The sequence below is a fragment of the Mytilus edulis genome, chromosome 3 (assembly GCF_963676685.1).
Source record: "Mytilus edulis chromosome 3, xbMytEdul2.2, whole genome shotgun sequence".
NCBI classification, from domain to species: Eukaryota; Metazoa; Mollusca; class Bivalvia; order Mytilida; family Mytilidae; genus Mytilus; species Mytilus edulis.
In genome coordinates, this window is record NC_092346.1 from 87,514,857 (window position 1) to 87,533,480 (window position 18,624).

The window sequence follows — 18,624 nt, forward strand, 5'->3', positions numbered from 1 at the left end:
ATAACATAAGTATTATGTATATATACTTTCAGTCCTTAATTTATTTTTAGTATTACGTTTTGGCGAGTTTTATGTCAAACTTTGGCGAATATAGTTGACTGAATTACTCAGAAATATATATTTTTATGTAACATATATTATTCTTATATATCAGTAGATTTTGTATGTTACAAAGCACGACCACAAAGCTAAAATACAAGCAAAACTCAGAATTATTAAAGGAGTTGTATTTATATGTTATGGTGCAAGATGACCTAAAAGATATATCACAAGCACAAATAAAGTGCCTCAACTATTTTAACTGAAACATTATTACTGTGCATGTACTTATGTTGTGTTTCATTATTTAGTTAGTATGTAGAAATGCATTCCATTATACAATTATAGTATCTAGGATTTTAATTTGTAACCGCAATGCTCAGATTTACAGAACGGTATTCACTTTTTGGCTAATTGTTCCATTTTCACAATTTACACCTTTAGAAGAAAAAAATATTTATAGTTGATAACACATTAATATACAAGCATTAGCCTTTCAAAAAGGGCTAGTCGACTCTTAGCTGATGAAAATTGAAAGTGCTCTCGCTTTGTAGATTAATTCATTTACTAGAAGAGCCACGTGCATCAGTCAACAAATTTTACCACACACCTGAGGTCACCTGAGGTCACACGTTATGAAGTAGTAATGTATCGTTTAACGTTGTTGTTTACGAAACTATTCGACTATTTATAGATAAAAGTTACCTGTGTACCAATATCATGAATATGCATGATTAATGACCAGGCAAAATCTAACTGCTAAAAGAGAGAGGACAAATCCGATATTTTACGGGATTGAAGGACATTTACTAGGTTTGGATTGTCCTAACCAATCAATAAACTTTGATTATTCACGTCTCGTAATATCTTCCAATCAGGTAGCAAGAAAAATTCTCGCACTGACTGTCCATCGTTCAATTCTTAATATCGACTTCTAGGAGCCGATAATCATTGAGTCAAGAATACAAATGAAGCACCACCCCCTTATAACTATCAACTCGTACACAAGAATTTATGAATAACCAAATAACTCATTTTCACCTCCATGTAAGATTTTCAGTATATAACTACTATTTCACACTTAAGAAAATATATGTTTAGATTAACAAAACACAGATTTATTTAGACACCTTCATTTTCAGTAGGCTAAATGAGTTCTGAACAAAGGCTAGATCTCCAAACTGTATCGAATGGTAGGCAAAATCAAATACTGTTGTTATATCTTTTTTTGACTCAGTAATTCTAACAAAATATAACAACACACATTCTTTTAAAAAAGTACTGAGTCTGAAATTCAGAATTGACGTCAATATGTTATGCAAACAGTTGAATGGATATTTAATTGCAATATATATGCTACAGTAACGAAAACTTATTTACAACACGACAAATAATAAAAACAGCAGAGACGAATACATAAAAAAGCATTATACTATAAGCATTATTTAGTTATTGATCTGTAGTTTTTCACCGTCTGACTGATCAGTTTCGTTTTTATAAACAGGGTATATATAAGATTACCAAATTGCCTCTTTTTCTGTATCAAATACTAGTACACCTTGATACAACATTAAAGAGTTTTATATAGACTGCCATGAAAATCTGGGTGATGTTCTTGATATATTCATTAATAACGATGTCATCCCCACAAGTTTTGGCATTTTTTGTAAAGGTTTATTAGTCCTTTTTTCTCTTTATAAGAGTACAATATCTTCCAAAATATTACATGTATTGTATTCACTGTATGCTAATGATTTAGTTTTTCTACATAAATTGTTATCTGTATGTATTTGATAGCCGTCTTTTAAAAAAAAAAGAAATTCCTTGATTTATCCATGGAAGTATTATATTACTTCCCCGAAAAATTGCCTTCTGTGTTCATTCCTTCCTTTCCGGTTATTCAGCAAAAACCTCAGGAATCAGCAGCAACAACAAGTTATGACAAGTTCTGTGGACTATATTTTGAGTAACGATTAAATCTTTATAGAAAACAAACCAATGTGATCAAACATTACGACGTGAACCCACCAAACCATGTGTTTTAGTTTGACTTATATATATCAGTATCAAACTGCTTCTGGTAGCCATTTGTGTCGTGAGTTGCTGTTTTATTTGCTTATAACAAACAAGTTATATCATTCATATGCAGTCTTTGTATTTGTTGTCAATCAGATATAAAAAGTTTAACAAGAGTGGCAAACGTTTTTCAGACTTCCAAACTTGTCTTAAGCTTTACGCCTTAAGATTAGATTGATTTTTTAAATGCAGATAAAAATGAGATAATATAAATTTCACACAACAAAACATAATGTCCTATAGTTTATAGAAATCGCAAAAACATTTTCCGGCTATAACTTTATTGCAGAAATAAATATGTTGATAGTAATGCAATGTCATGTCCATTTAATCATTTAGAGGAGAGATATCTTCAATAAGCTCATTTCTTTGCATGGTATCCGCCATCCACACTAGATCTGCCACCATATCCAACGTAATCACCACCATATACCAAACCTAGTCCACCATATCCTCCGATATATCCTAAATTTAATCCGCTATATCCTAATCCAATCCCGCCATATCCTAATCCAACACCACCATATCCTAAACCATACCCGCCATATCCTAACCCTACTCCGCCATATCATAAACCAACGCGTCATAACCTTAAACAACGCCGCCATATCCTAATCCCACGCCGCCATATCCGAAACCATAACCGCCATATCTTAAACCATAGTCCACATGTCCGCCATCATAGCCAATGTTTCTATATCCACAACCCTTACCAAATATGGAGCATGTGCATTAATGCACACGGCTGACAATAGTACAAGAGCAATGTCGAGCTTCATTTTTAGCTGAAATATCATAAAGATGACAAATGAAAATAAAAATATACACAGCAGTAAATTATCATATGTTTCTCTAGATTTAGAACACTACCATAATATAAACCGTTATGTACATTGATTATAAAATTGGTTTATATGAGCATTCTGCCCTTTCTACTGAATGACATTTTGATCTAATGTACTAATGTTAAATAATTAAACGATATTTATAGAATTTGATTTAAACTCCTCCATAATATTCAATTTTACATAGGACTTGAGCACTTAAAGATCCCTACCTTGTGTGAGAAACTTTTTATAGGAATATTTGCCCTACACCTTATACCTCTAATATTAAAAAGAAGACGTCCCTATAGTTTGGATTTTGTATTCTCTGAAACTCGATGTTTCAGTTTTGTGTACCGTAGAACAATAAAATTTTATGAATATTATTCTTGTTTTAAAGAATGTTAAATGGCCTTTTAAACAAGTTTAGTGGTCTGATTTTCAAATAATCTTACACCGTTTTTTCAAAGTAACTAATATGCAAACTAGTTATTAATTTATTATTGTAAATAATATTGAAATCGTCTAATTGATACCTTTATTTCGTTTACAAACGGTTGTTTTTAAGTAAGACATATTCATTCAATAATATTCCAGACAATTACAAAATGATACTCCATCCGATTGAAGTATTTCAAAGGGTTAGACCACGTCTGTTACTGATGTGGGGCTCATAAAGTTAGATAACAAATTTGGCTCGGCAAAACAACTCACATGCGCACACCTTTGAAGCTTTAAAATACTTTGGGAGTTTTGAATGATTCATAAGAGTCATCATTGTGAATAGAAAAGATCACCATTGCGTTTTACCCGATATTAATCATGTTGACTATTATTATTGTAAACTTATTCGGTTTAATTTTTCAAGTTAAATGTTTCGACTGAATGACTCGTTTTTGCCATTAAACATTCAATAGAAACTCGAAATAATTGATTTCGTTTAGAAACATACTACTATGATGTTTTATGTGGAAAACTTTCTTAGCCGCACAAGTTTTGACACTGTAGGCAGATAACAGTATGCAATCGAAACCTAAAATCGAAAAAGGACATACAATGCCTTTGTCAAAAAGAAAGAAACATGAAACGATAAAAATAGCTTACAAAACACTTTACAGAAAACTAATGAATAAATAGAGCAATCCTACCCAAAATCCTGACTGGTAAAAACACAACTGCTTAGAGTGATCGATCCCTGCTCGATATGTAAAACCTAGAGAGATATTGGCTGAATTTCTTACTTATAAATCAATTTCCAAAGTATTTCATAATTTGATTTAAATATAAATACAATGCTGATGCCTCTATTTATGAATAGTTTCAAATAATAAAAAAGGAGTTTGCAGTTGAAGAGTATTGAGGACCCAAAATTCCAAAAAGTTGTGCCAAATACGGCTAAGGTAATCTATGCCTGGGATAAAAAAAAATCCTTAGTTTTTCGAAAAATTCAAAGTTTTGTATACAGGAATTTTTCTTCAATTGACCATATAATTGATATTCGTGTCAAAACCGAAGTGCTGACTACTGGGCTTTTGATATTTTGGTTATTTTGTACGATTAAAACAATTAATAAAAACTTGAAGCGGTAAATAAAAAAACAGATAAAAAGCATGCTAAAGAATAATGAAAGTCACGTGACAAAGTCTTCAACTAAAGGGTCTAGATTGGGAGAAAATATCTCTGTATTTTTTTTTCTATGTTTTAGGCCATTTTCTTTTTTCTTTCTTTTTTGTTCATTATACTTAAGGATGTTCGCTACTCTGTTAAAAAATAACAAGCTTTTTAAAAGACTATTATGAATTGATAATATTAATAAAGAAACTAAAAAAGCAGAAGAAAATGGAGGGTCCGTGTGCTTGTTTTCGAGAAATAAGCCGTTGAAAATTTGGCGGGAAATAATTCTCTCTAGATTTTTCTTTCACTTAACATTGACACCTTTTTTGTTTAAAAAACTATGAAAAAATAACAAGGATATCATAAGATTTTGAAATATGGCTTTTTAAATAATACGTAATAGAAATATGAAAAGAAAAGTAGGGGTTAGTGGGCAAAATATTTTAATGTTAATACATGGATAAAACCAGAGGATTCCGAAAATCTGGTAAAAATTCAAAAAGTAGAGGAGCAAACATCCTTAATGCTTTATATGCAAGCAGACTATTTTTCTCCTCTCCTATATTCACTGTCCCAAAAGACATCATTGTAAAGATTGTTGTCTTACAAATTAACTTCAATTCATTTTAACGCTTCTGACTGATCACCTTTAATTTTTTTATTAGGTATATATGACATTACCAATTTGCCAAAGATCAGACACTTTTCTAATACCAAATACACCTTGATACAACATTAAATCGCTTTTTGTAGATTATCATAAAAATCTAGGTGCTATTCTTGATATATTCATTAATAATGAAGTCATCACCACAAGCTTTACCATCTTTAAGACCAGTAATGCATTAGAAAAAAAAATTTCCCCAATAGTACTGTTTAAAAATTAATAATGTTCGTTATTCTTCTCGCAGCGATATAGTCTAATTTGTGCTGATGCGGCGTAAAGCATTCAACAATCAATCAATCGTCATTCTCATCTGAAATAGTTACTACCCCAGAATTTGACGAATTTCTAAAAAAAAATTATTCATAACGTATATAAACAGAAATAGTATGCTGTTTCTTTCTTTATAAGTATACAATATCTTCAAAAATGTTAGATGTATTGTATTCCATGTATGTTTATGATTTAGTTTTTCTAAATAAACTGTTATCTGTATGTATTTAATAGTCGTCTTTTTTTATCAAGACATTCCTTGATTTATCCATGGAAGTATTATATTACTTTCACATGTTGACAAAACATGGCCTTCTGTGTTCAATCCTTTTTTTTCGTTATTGAGCAAACCTCTTTGTGTGCTTCCTCCTGGAATCAGCAAATACAACAACAACAAAAGAAACTAAGTTGTGAGCTATATTTGGAGTAACGATTAAAACTTTATAGAAAACAAACAAATGTGATCAAATATTACGACTAGAAAGCATCAAACCATGTGTTTGAGTTCGACTGTATCTATCTCAGTATCAAACTGCTTCTAGATTTCATTTGTGTTGTTGCGTTAATAGTTGTTATATTTGCTTATAAAACAATTTATATTCATCATGTATATGCAATCTTTGAATGTGTTGTCAATCAGACAAACAAAAATATAAAAATAATGGCAAACATTATCCAGACTACCAAACTTAAACCGATCCAATACTAGTAGATGGTTGCATCAGCACAATTCACTTGTGTCTAGGTATGATTGCTTTATTATATGCAGATAAAAAATGAAATAATATAAATTTAATACAGCAAAACGCAATTTCATATATTATAGAAAACAAAAAAGGCATCTGCAAGCTAATTAACACGGGGTTCTTGTTGCTTATTCTTTAGGTTTCTATGTTGTGTCATGTGTACTATTGTTTGTCTGTTTGTCTTTTTCATTTTTAGCCATGGCGTTGTCAGTTTATTTTCGATATAGGAGTTTGACTGTACCTCTGGTATCTTTCGTCCCTCTTCTATAACTTTATTGCAGTATATATACAGAAATAAATGCGTGGATCGTAATGCAATGTCATGTCCATTTAATCATTAAGAGGGGAGATATCTTTAATAAGCTCCTTTCTGTGCATGATATCTGCCACCCACATTAGATCTGCCACCTTATCCAACGTAATCACCACCATATCCCAAACCTAATCCACCATATCCTCCGATATATCCTAAATTTAATCCACCAACTCCACCATATCCTAATCCAATCCCGCCATATCTTAATCCAACACCACCATATCCTAATCCAACTCCTCCATGTCCTATACCATACCCGCCATATCCTAAACCAACGCTCCCATATCCTAATCCAACGCCGCCATATCCTAATCCAACGCCGCCATATCCTAAACCATATCCGACATGTCCGACATCATAGCCATTGTTTCTATATCCACAGTCCTTACCATAACATGGAGCATGTGCATTAATGCACACGGCTGACAATAGTGCAACTAGAGCAATGGTGAGCTTCATTTTTAGCTGAAATATGATGACAAATGAAAGTAAAATATACACAGCAGAAAACTATGATATTTTCTCTGGACATAGAACACTACCATTATAGAAACTGTTATGCACATTAATTATGTAATTGTTTAACTTGCCAATGCGTGTTCTGCTCATTCTACTGATTAACATTTTGAACTTATGGATTAATGATAAATTATCAAAAGGTATTTATTTATAGCATTTGATTTAGACTATAATATTCAATTTCAAATAGGATTTGAGCACTAAAAGATTGTCACCTTGCGAGAGAAACCTTTAAAAGGAATATTTGCCCTACACCTTATACCTCTAATATTAAAAAGAAGACGTTCCTGTAGTTTGGATTTTTGTATGCTCGGAGACTCGATGTTTCAGTTTTGTGTACCGTAGAACAATAAAATTCGAGGAATATTTTTCTTGTTTTAAGAAATGTTAAATGGCCTTTCAAACAAGTTTAGTTTCTTATTCCAGGCATAGATTTTCTTAGCCGTATTTGGCACAACTTTTTGGAATTTTGGATCCTCAATGCTCTTTAACTTTGTTATTGTTTGGCTTTATAAATATTTTGATATGAGCGTCACTGATGAGTCTTATGTAGACGAAACGCGCGTCTGGCGTACTAAATTATAATCCTGGTACCTTTGATAACTATTTACACCACTGGGTCGATGCCACTGCTGGTGGACGTTTCGTCCCCGAGGGTATCACCAGCCCAGTAGTCAACACTTCGGTGTTGACATGAATATCAATAATGTGGTCATTTTTTTTTATAAATTTCCTGTTAACAAAAGTTTAAATTTTTCGAAAAACTAAGGATTTTTTTATTCCAGGCATAGATTTCCTTAGCCGTATTTGGCACAACTTTTTTGAATTTTGGATCCTCAATGCTTTCAACTTTGTAATTGTTTGGCTTTATAAATATTTTGATATGAGCGTCACTGATGAGTCTTATGTAGACGAAACGCGCGTCTGGCGTACTAAATTATAATCCTGGTACCTTTGATAAATATTTACACCACTAGGTCGATGCCACTGCTGGTGGACGTTTCGTCCCCGAGGGTATCACCAGCCCAGTAGTCAACACTTCGGTGTTGACATGAATATCAATAATGTGGTAATTTTTTTTTTTTATAAATTTCCTGTTAACAAAAGTTTAAATTTTTCGAAAAACTAAGAATTTTCTTATTCCAGGCATAGATTTCCTTGCCGTATTTGGCACAACATTTTGGAATTTTGGATCCTCAATGCTCTTCAACTTTTTTTAGACTCGAGCGTCACTGATGAGTCTTTTGTAGACGAAACGCGCTGTCTGGCGTATAAACAAAACTTAGTCCTGGTATCTATGATGAGTTTATTACAAACAGCTGTTTTGAAAAGCGTTAGACCACGTCTTTCATTACTGATGTGGGGCTCATAAAGTTAGATAACATATTTGGTTCACCAAAAACACTCAAATGCGCACACGTTCAAAGCTTTAGAATACTTTGGGATTTTTGAATCATTAATAAAAGTCATCATTGTGAATAGAAAAGATCACCATTGCGTTTAAGCCGATATTTATGATGTTGACCATTTTAGTCGGTTTTTTTTTTTAAACTTATTACTTGTTAGTGTATTATTTGCTTCGTTCCAGCTCTTTAACATGTTCAAGTAAAATGAGGGTAGTATATTACTTAAATTAGGTAATGATTTTATGTTGTCAGGCATCATATGAAATATAAGGTTGTTTTTACCAAATTTATTGAAATAATATGTTGGAATGACTTTCCAATTAGCAAATTCTTTTGCGGTTAATCGTTTAACCCATGAAATTTGTAATGCATTCAAAAAGTAATCAATGTCTGTCATTTTTAGACCTCCATTTGTGTAATCTTTGGTAAGTGTTGAACGTTTTACTTTTTCTTGTTTATTATTCCATATAAAATTGTATATGAGCTTTTTTAAATCTTTTATGTACATTTGGGGTATTGAAACAACCGAAGCTAAAAAAGTAAGATTAGGTAAAATAAGCGACTTAACAACTGTTATTCGACCTATCATTGTTAAATATTTTTTTTTCCCAACCAAGTATTAATTTTTTTTACTGTTTCATTGTTTTTTCAATATTTAATTTGTCACATTCACTTTTATTTAATCCAAAGTAAACACCTAGACTTTTGATTGGTTCCTTGCTCCAGTGTATATTTTCAATTTTTTCTTTACAATGTTTAAGTCTACTCAACCATATTTTCTTTTTTACATACAAAGTTGTATGGCGTTCAATTTATTTCGTGATTTATGTGTATACATTGTACTTCGATACAATGGTTCCCAACTCTTTATGATTCGAATATTGCTTTGTATTAAAAAAGAAATATATTTTATTTAACTGCATATGTTGTAAAATCCTTGGTTTTTATAGGGGACTGACAAAAATGAAAAGGTTTTGGCAATTAGTAATTGATCAATAAAATAGGTGTTGATTATCACGATCAGAAGGCATGCCAATTTGCATCACATGTATTTTAAATGACACAAGAGACAAATTATACAAATAAAGCAAGGAAACCTTTTAGACTGAAAAATATTTTGAAACGCCAACCAACAAAATTTAATATCTTTGACTGCTATATACTATTATTATTACTGTATGGTGTAAAGTGCTGCGCGATAATGGAAAGCTACCTCAATTAGAAACATTAAAACCATCTTCATAAAGTGTTGTTTTGATTATTATCCATTTCTAGATGGAAGTGGGAAAAAATGAAACAATCTTTTCTCATATTAATTGTTTTACATTTTTTTCACACCGGAATCTTTGATAGATTGATACGTTTGCAAATTTACAAATCAAACATTGTTGGGCTGATGTTTAGACGAATTATATATATAGTGGTACACATTCGGATTCAATTATTCACTACTTTGTCAGTATTTCAAAACTATTGTTCTATTTTAGTACAATGATTTCACTGGCTAACCAAAGTCAAAATATTACGTAGGAACGTATTGTTGCATCTGTACAGTTGCGTTATGTATGTATAACTGATAAATTATTTAGTTATGGATGTCGTTACTACATTATAAACTTTTACTTATTTTTTTCATGCATACAAATATTTCGCTTGGAATTTTGACTATAGCTGTAGAATTCGTATCAATGACGGGATATAAATTTTAATTTTTACGGTAATCTGGTTTATAAATTCGAAAGATCCTTTTCTTTAAGATAATTCATAAGACACTCGTATATCGATGCGTTGTGTCTCGGTCTATTTCTGAAATAAGTTCTCACAAAAATTTCATTTTTAAACCGGTATACCACCATTCCCCATGTACATGTAATATCATATTTTTGAAATTACTTTGAACAATGAAATCATTTTATATTTCTTCCTGTGTAACGTTTACATTCTGTCGTAAAACAAGCGACTTTACACTAGAATTGATGCGAATGCAGTCACAGGACTTCAAATATTTCAGTTCTAAATGGTTTGCTTTAAAATACATATATAAGTAAGCAATGGATGTGGTTGCTAAATTTGATAGATGCTTTTTGTGCTTCTTTGTCAAATATTTGTTTTGTTATTGTTCTAATTGAGATTGTGACACCATGATGACTGCTGTACCACTATTTTGGCCATTTTACCTTTTATGTCTGTTTTGTTCACGCATCGTTGTAAATATTATGGAATTTCGATACAACAGTCATACAAGTGAGAGGTTAAGCGCTATAAAACCCGGTTCAATCCATCATTTTCTACATACGAAAATGCCTGTACAAAGTCAGCAATATGACAGTTATACCATCAATTGATGTGTTTGAGCTTTTTATTTTGCCATTTGATTAGGATTTATATATAGAAATTGACTATGGGGGTCGATTAAAACAAAAATTTACGACAAAACAGACGATTTCAGCTTCCCATTTGTGACCTTTTCAATTTCAAACTAAAAGTTCAAAATGGTAAAGTTGAAATCATTACTTTGTTCATTTTATGGACACCATCACGAATTGGTATACCGTTATGGAATATCTGTAATAAAGATGATAACGGATATGTTCCTAATGTCGTTACTACAATCCCGTTCCATTTTCACGAATGTGACCTACCGAATTTGACTATTTACCCCTATTTGTGACATTTGTATCTATTGTGACTGTTTGTCTTGTTCACGCATCGTTGTCAATATCATAAAATGTGATGCGGCTGTCGTACAAGTGAGAGGTTTAGTGTTACAAGTCCAGGTTTAATCCACAATTTTCTACATTTGAAAATGCTTGTGCCAGACAGTTGTTGTGTATTCGTTTGATGTGTTTATCATTTTTCCATTTGATTAGGGACTTTTCGTTTTGAATTTTTCTCGGAATTCAGTATTTTTGTGATTTTACTTTTTGTTTTCATGTAAGTTGTGTTGTACCGACTATTAAATTAAGCAATTTGCAACTAATGTTTACCGTTAGGTCGGATCTGGTGCTGTTACACCACTGGTCATGCTGAAGGAGATGATAGATTGCTCGCATACATTTTTAAAACGGCCATATTATTTAAAAATAGTCAAAAGTCAGAAAATGTCACTGAGTGGTTGTTGGTTGTTGGTTGTTCTTGTCTTTTTTATTTGCATTTCGTACAATTTATCGTTATAAATTATGCCGTAAGTTTTTAACGTTTGAATTATTTCACATTTTCCCATAGAGCCAAGCGAGTTTTTTTTTTTTCATTACTTTGCGTCCGTCGTCTGTCTGTTAACTTTGACAAAAATCTTCTCCTCTGGAACTACTGGGCCAAACTCAACCAAAGTTGTCCAGAATCATCATTTGGGTTTCTAGTTTTTAAAATGACCCGCCTATGAAGATGGCCGCCATTGCTAAAATAAGAACATTGGGGTAAAATTTTTGGCATATATCTCAAAAGCCACAGCATTGGAAACAAATCTGACAGGGTCAAAATTGTTCATCAGATCAAGATCTATCTGCCCTGATACTTTCAGACGTATCAGACGACCTGTTTTTGGGTTGCCACCCCCCCCCCCCCCCACCCGAATTTGTAATGGTAAGGAAATTCTGCAGTTTTTAGTTGTTATCTTGAAAATTATTATAGATAGAGATAAACTGTAAACATAAATAATGTTCAACAAAGTAATATCTACAAATAAGTCAAATGACCAAAATGGTTCTTAAGAGCCAGTCTGTGATAAAACCATGCAAAATGGTCCAAATCCAAAATATTCCAATCAGATTGATATTTTGTATTTTAGATACCTTATATGTAATAACTATTTGTGCAAAATATTTTGAAAAAATATTGAGCCATTATTTGTGTATGCCGAACATTCGATAATTGTCTATTTCTGTACTGACAAATGGCCATTTCAAGCCTATTTTAGGGTATTTTGACCTGATTTTTTTTTGTTTTATAGAAAAAATACAGCTTAATGATAACAAATATCTTAAATAACAACTTAAAATGAAAGGAAATTATGATAATTCAAAAAGTTGTGAGATCTCTGAATACCCCTACTAACAGGTTGAAATTGCATGGTTTTGAAAAAGTGCCGATTCAGCAAAATTTGTATATTTTTAAAGGCTTGAATCTTGTAAGATCATGTTTTATTTTCAATAAAATGTAATATTTCATGAAGCTTATATATTTATCTACAAAATGCAAGAAAATGGTGCTCGGCAAATGATACCTTCTTACGAGAAAATAATAATTAAAGATAGGCGTGATGGCCATTTTGCCGATTTTTTGATTTTTTTATCTGTTTCATTAGAAACTTTTTAAAAGTATGTAATAGTCAAACTATAAGAAAAATAATGACTGAACTAATGTTTACTGGTTATATTAATTGAATAAACCAAGTTTAACTTAGTTTAAATTATAAAATATACTAAAGGAGTAAACCCGGGAAAACCGCTTTTTTGCATTTTTTGCCCCTAAACTGAGCATTTTTACCATATGTTTAAAATCTTAACTTATTCAAAAGTAAATTACTTTAGTAACTTAAAATGGGCTGTTTTATTTACAATACTATGCACACTCATCAGGTAATATCATCATGAGTTCCTCACAATTTTAGCATTTTATAATAGTCTAGTTTTTAGACGCTTTTTTGTCTAAATTCAAAGTGGCCACAATTGAGTTCAGTCTTAAATTTTTAAAACATGTTGTATTTGATAATGATTCATAAAACTGTTTAACATATAAGAGATAGAGACTCAACATGAATGCAACCCCTTGCAAGTTAGACAAAAATACTATCATAAAAGTACTAAAAATTCTAAGCACGTCTCCTTCAGATGAAATCGGGGTATTTTCTTTTCTAAATTAGTATGAAAATGTAGACAAAATTGTACAAACTGCACAGCCTTGTACATGTACATCCATGTTATCTATTTCCAGAAAAGAGGAAGATTTAATAGTTTTGTGAATTTCATAGAATTGTGCCTCTTACCTAGAAAAGTGCTATATTTTGTATATTGTGATAAAGCTTTATGTCAAATATAAAGAGACTACTCCTAGTAGTTCCTGATAAAACTGGAACTGAAATTTTGTGACGCTGACATGAACCAGTTCGTTATCCCTATGTCAATTCTGGGAGAACAGTGGACATAACAGTAATGTTAAGTTTCCTACTAGAATGTAATCTCTAGCAATTTGAGGCTTTGGGAATAAGACATGTAAAATACAGATGACCTATTACTACCAGCTGAGACAAACACAAATATTTCAAATTGCAATAAAATTTATTTCATAACCACATGTAACAACCAGATACTCCGCAGGGTGCAGCTTTATACGACCGCAGAGGTCGAACCCTGAACAGTTGGGGCAAAGTATAGACACAACATTTAAGCTTGATATAGCTCTGAATTTGGATTGTGATTAAATAGTTGACACAACAGAATGAGTGTGGTCTAAGAACTTAAACTTAAAAACTTTAAAAAATTTAATTTGACATTTACCTATTATGGTCCAATATCCAAAATCTAAATACATGGTTAGATTCAGCATATCATAGAACCCCAAGAATTCAATTTTTGATGCAATCAAATAATGTTCAATTTTAGACCCCATTAGACTTCAATGTGGACCAATTTGATAACCGGGCCCAAATATTAAAAATCTAAATACATGGTTAGATTCAACATATTGAAGAACCCCATTTATTCAATTTTGTTGAAATCAAACAAAGTTAATTTTGGAACCCGATTTGAACCAACTTGAAAACTGGGCCCATAATAAAAAATCTTAGAACATTTTTAGATTCAGCATTATCAAAGAACCCCAAGAATTAAATTTTTGTTAAAATCAAAATAAGTTTTATTTTGGATCCTTTGGACCTTAATGTAAACCAATTTGAAAACAGGACCAAAAATTAAGAATATAAATTCACTGTTAGATTTGGCATATCAAAGAACCCCAATAATTCATTTTTTTATGAAATCAAACAGTTTAATTTTGGACCTTTTTGGTCCCTAATGTTGGGACCAAAACTCCCAAAATCAATCCCAACCTTTCTTATATGGTCATAAACCTTGTGTTTAAATTTCATAGATTTCTATTTACTTATACTAAAGTTATAGTGCGAAAACCAAATATCTTTGGATGACGAAGACGATGTCAACGGCAACGTCATACCAATATACGACCAAAATTTTTCATTTTTTGCGGTTGTATAAAAACAAATATACACAGATAAATGGTTAAACTGTTGAGCAGACATACAATTACCCGGCCACGTCCACTTGCATTTTTGTCCATCTGATGAGTTAAGCCTTTTTCAACTGATTTTTATAATTCGTTCTTATGTTTTACTGTTATACCACTGTCCTAGGTTAGGGGGAGGGTTGGGATCCCCCGCTAACATGTGTAACCCCGCTACATTATTTATGTATGTGCCTGTCCCAAGTCAGGAGCCTGTAATTCAGTGGTAGTCGTTTGTTTATGTGTAACATATTTGTTTTCATTCATTTTTTATATACATAAGGCCTTTAGTTTTTTCATTTGAATTGTTTTACATTGTCTTATCGGGGCCTTTTATAGCTGACTATGCGATATGGGCTTCGCTCATTGTTTAAAGCTGTACGGTGACCTTTAGTTGTTAATGTCTGTGTCATTTTGGTCTCTTGTGGACAGTTGTCTCATTGGCAATCATGCCACATCTTCTTTTTAATATTGTCATTAAATGGTAAGATTTTACTGTTTATATACATGTAATATTATGGTGGTCTACCGTAAAAAAAACCCGTGCAAAATGTTCTAAATACAAGTGTTTAGTAATGAATGAACATGATGAAGGTATTAGCAAAAAAAGTAAAAGTTTGATAGATCTGAAAAAATTTAACATAATAAAGTCATCAATATCTATTTTAACTAAATATTAAAATTTTGCAGCATAAGAACTTTTTTGGATAAAAACAAGCATTCTGTGAGTAATACATGACACTACATAGTCCCCAACCCGTTACAAATTCATTGTAATGGAACAACATTTTAACTTGATCTATAATTTGTCATGGTGTAAACTACATAAAAAAATCGAGACAAAATCTTCAAGCAAAACAAAAAAAAACTTGTTGAATTCTGACTATCTAAGTGAATTTCCTATGTCCAAAGACCACAACTCTGCACACAAATATCAGACTGGAACAAACCTGAATCACTAAATACCAAAGAAAAGGAAAAACATTCAAAATGTCATTTTGTCTTTAAAAAAATGAGTTATTTCCGTTGAAACAGAAATCTTCTAATGAATAAGTATTTCATCAAAAATTTAATTCTAGAGAAAGGGCTTCAACTGAACAAAGAGAAAAGCTTAAAGCGTGAATAATGAATTCGACCTGTAACTTGTCATGATAAATCAATAAACCAAATATCAAATCAAAATCTACAAGCACACAAAGTCTTGATTTGCCGAAATGACAGATAGACAGACTGACAGACAGACAAACGCAGTGCAAACCTAAGTCCACTTAGACGTTAGCCGTTAGGGGACTTAAAATCAAAATCTCAAAGTATCAACAAACAGGAAAGAGATGTTCTTTGGAGGGGGAACATTCAAGATAATTTTGGAAAAGCTTTCGATTTTTGAAGAAGTAGGGTCACCTCAAATGTCTTTGTTTTATCTTTATTTAATCTGAGATATAAATCAAAAACTTTTATATGGCACATTATATATGCACATATAAACTTTTTTCGTAGATGAAAAAAATGGCCAATTTTTTTACATACGCTCTAATAGACACAGATTTCGAATCTAGACACTCAATGAGTTATTGCCCCTATAATTGGTTGCATTCCAATCAAAAGTTTCAAAGAGGAAGATTTTTTGAAGTACAAGTATGTTCACAACTCTGTTTCATATAACAAGCTTTTTAAAAGACTGTCATCAAATGAAAGTATATGAAAATCAGGTGCTCCGTAGGGCGCAGCTTTATACAACCGCGGTGGTTGGACCCTGAACAGTTGGGGCAAATTAAAGTTGGTCACAATGTTCAAGCTTGATGCTGTCTGAATTTGGATTGTGATTGCATTTTTGACAAAATAAAGGTTTTTGTTACATAATAAATGTGGTCAAAGATCAACAAATCTATTGTACAATACTGTGCAATTGAAGATTTCTTCTTGAAAATTTTGAAAATTTGAAATTTGAAAAATTTTGAAAAAAAAAGACATCCCTTAAAATTTTTTTCACAACCCCCCGGGCCCCCCCCCCATTTATTGATATCCCCTTTAAGGAACAACCCTTAAACACAATCCCATCCTTTCCTTAAGTATAGAACCTTGTAGTACAATTACAGAGAGATCCATATACTAAAACCCAAGTTATTCTTTAAAAACTAGAAAAATGCTTCTTTTTGGCCCTTTTTGACCCCTTATTCCTACATATTTTGGGCAATTAATCCAAAACTAAATCACAGCCTCCCCTTTGTTATATGGAGCATTGTGGTACAATTTGAGAGAGATCAATACAATTACACACAAGTTATTGTCTTGAAACTAGAAAAATGCTTGTTTTTTTGGCCCCTTTTTGGCCCTTAATTCCTAACTTTGAACCCATGACCCATTTAAATGAATCCAAACCTTCTACCTGTGGTTTTAAACATTGTGATACAATATCAGAGCAATTGAAATACTTATACACAAGTCATTATCCTTAAACTATAAAATGCTTGTTTTGGGCCCCTTCTGGGCCCTTAATTCCTAAACGGTTGGGACCATCATCCCCAAAATCGATCCAAACCTTCCTTTTGTGGTATTGAACCTTCTGAAAAAAAATCATAAAGATCTATACACTTAAACTAAAGTTATTGTGCGGAATATAAGTCTACTTTGGTCAGTTTTAGTTAAAATATTAATATTACAATTGGTGCATTTTATAGATATTTGGGAGCATTTTTTTACCAATTTCCCAATATTTGCCAGGCTTAATTTTTTTACTTGTCTGAGAACTGATATGCACCTTTAAAAAAATCCTAAAAGTTGAAAAAAATAAATATGATCTTGAGAGAAAACACCTACTGAGTACATGTACTGCATGCAAGTTATCTAATACATCTGTTGCACGAACCTCTCTGGCAACCTGCCAAAAGGTAAAAAAAATGTCAAAATGCATTTTTTCTTTTTTTTTTATAATGTTCTTTGCAAAATATAACAAGATAATGCTATATTTAAGAGATATATCAATTATCCAGACCTTTAAAAAGTACCTAAATATGGTGATTTTTTTTGCATTTTTTTTTTAATAATTCACAAATATGCAAATAAGGCTGTTAAATGAAAAATAGGGTGAATTTACAAAAAAAAAATGTTGTATCTTAACTCCTAAATACCCAAAGATTTTGGAAATATATATAATGTTGCCCAGTTATAACTACCAATTTGGACGAAATTTGAGATTTTGCATGGTTTTATGGCAGACTGGCTCTTAAGGAGTTATTGTCCTTTAAAGTCAATTTTTAACAATTAAAAAAAATGTAATCTTTTTCAAGTCTTCTGAAGCTAAATAAACATTATAACGGTTGCATTTTTCATGTATCAATTGTACATAAAAAAAAACATCAGGTGAGCATCACATAGACCTTGGAGCCACAAGTTCATATTGGGGCCTTTTATAACCAACTCTACGTATGGCATTTTTAACATCCATACAGTGAACAATGATTGTACACATCAACGCTATTATAACCAAAGAGAATAATTGTCGTACTGGCAAGCATACCACATACCCTTATTTTTATATTAATGTTAGAAAATATACAAAATGATAATAATAGATATCGAACCTAGATGCTTCAAAATGGTATGAAGCTGCTGTACATTAATGAACGTATATTCGTGTTAATTTTTTCGGAAATAAAGTATCATGCAATAACTGACTCTAGTCTAAACCGTCAGATATTTTCAAATCTATATCAGTCGTAAACTTAAGTACAGGTCTTGTGAATCAACATGTTTCAAATAATTTCCTCAAAGTAGTTCTTATCACAGTTCAAACAGTAATTCATAAGATTATCAGTTCAGCAATGTTCGACAGATATAAAACATAAAAATTTTCTTATTTTTCGATATGACAATTCAAATTTTCATCTGTCCTTACACTGTTACATCGAAT

At 31.6% G+C, this 18,624-nt stretch overlaps 1 protein-coding gene across 1 annotated transcript; it reads right to left on the minus strand.

Moving 5' to 3' along the window:
* Window positions 1–6,645: 6,645 nt before the first annotated feature.
* On the minus strand, window positions 6,646–7,011 carry LOC139515476 (keratin-associated protein 6-1-like). Its single transcript, XM_071305048.1, has one exon. It carries the CDS (start codon window positions 7,009–7,011, stop codon window positions 6,646–6,648), a length of 366 nt encoding a protein of 121 aa, XP_071161149.1.
* Between the last annotated feature and the right edge of the window lie 11,613 nt (window positions 7,012–18,624).

What these genes read in the sequence shown, in the direction of transcription:
- LOC139515476 (XM_071305048.1), bottom strand. Translation starts at nt 7,011, where the DNA reads ATGAAGCTCACCATTGCTCTAGTTGCACTATTGTCAGCCGTGTGCATT.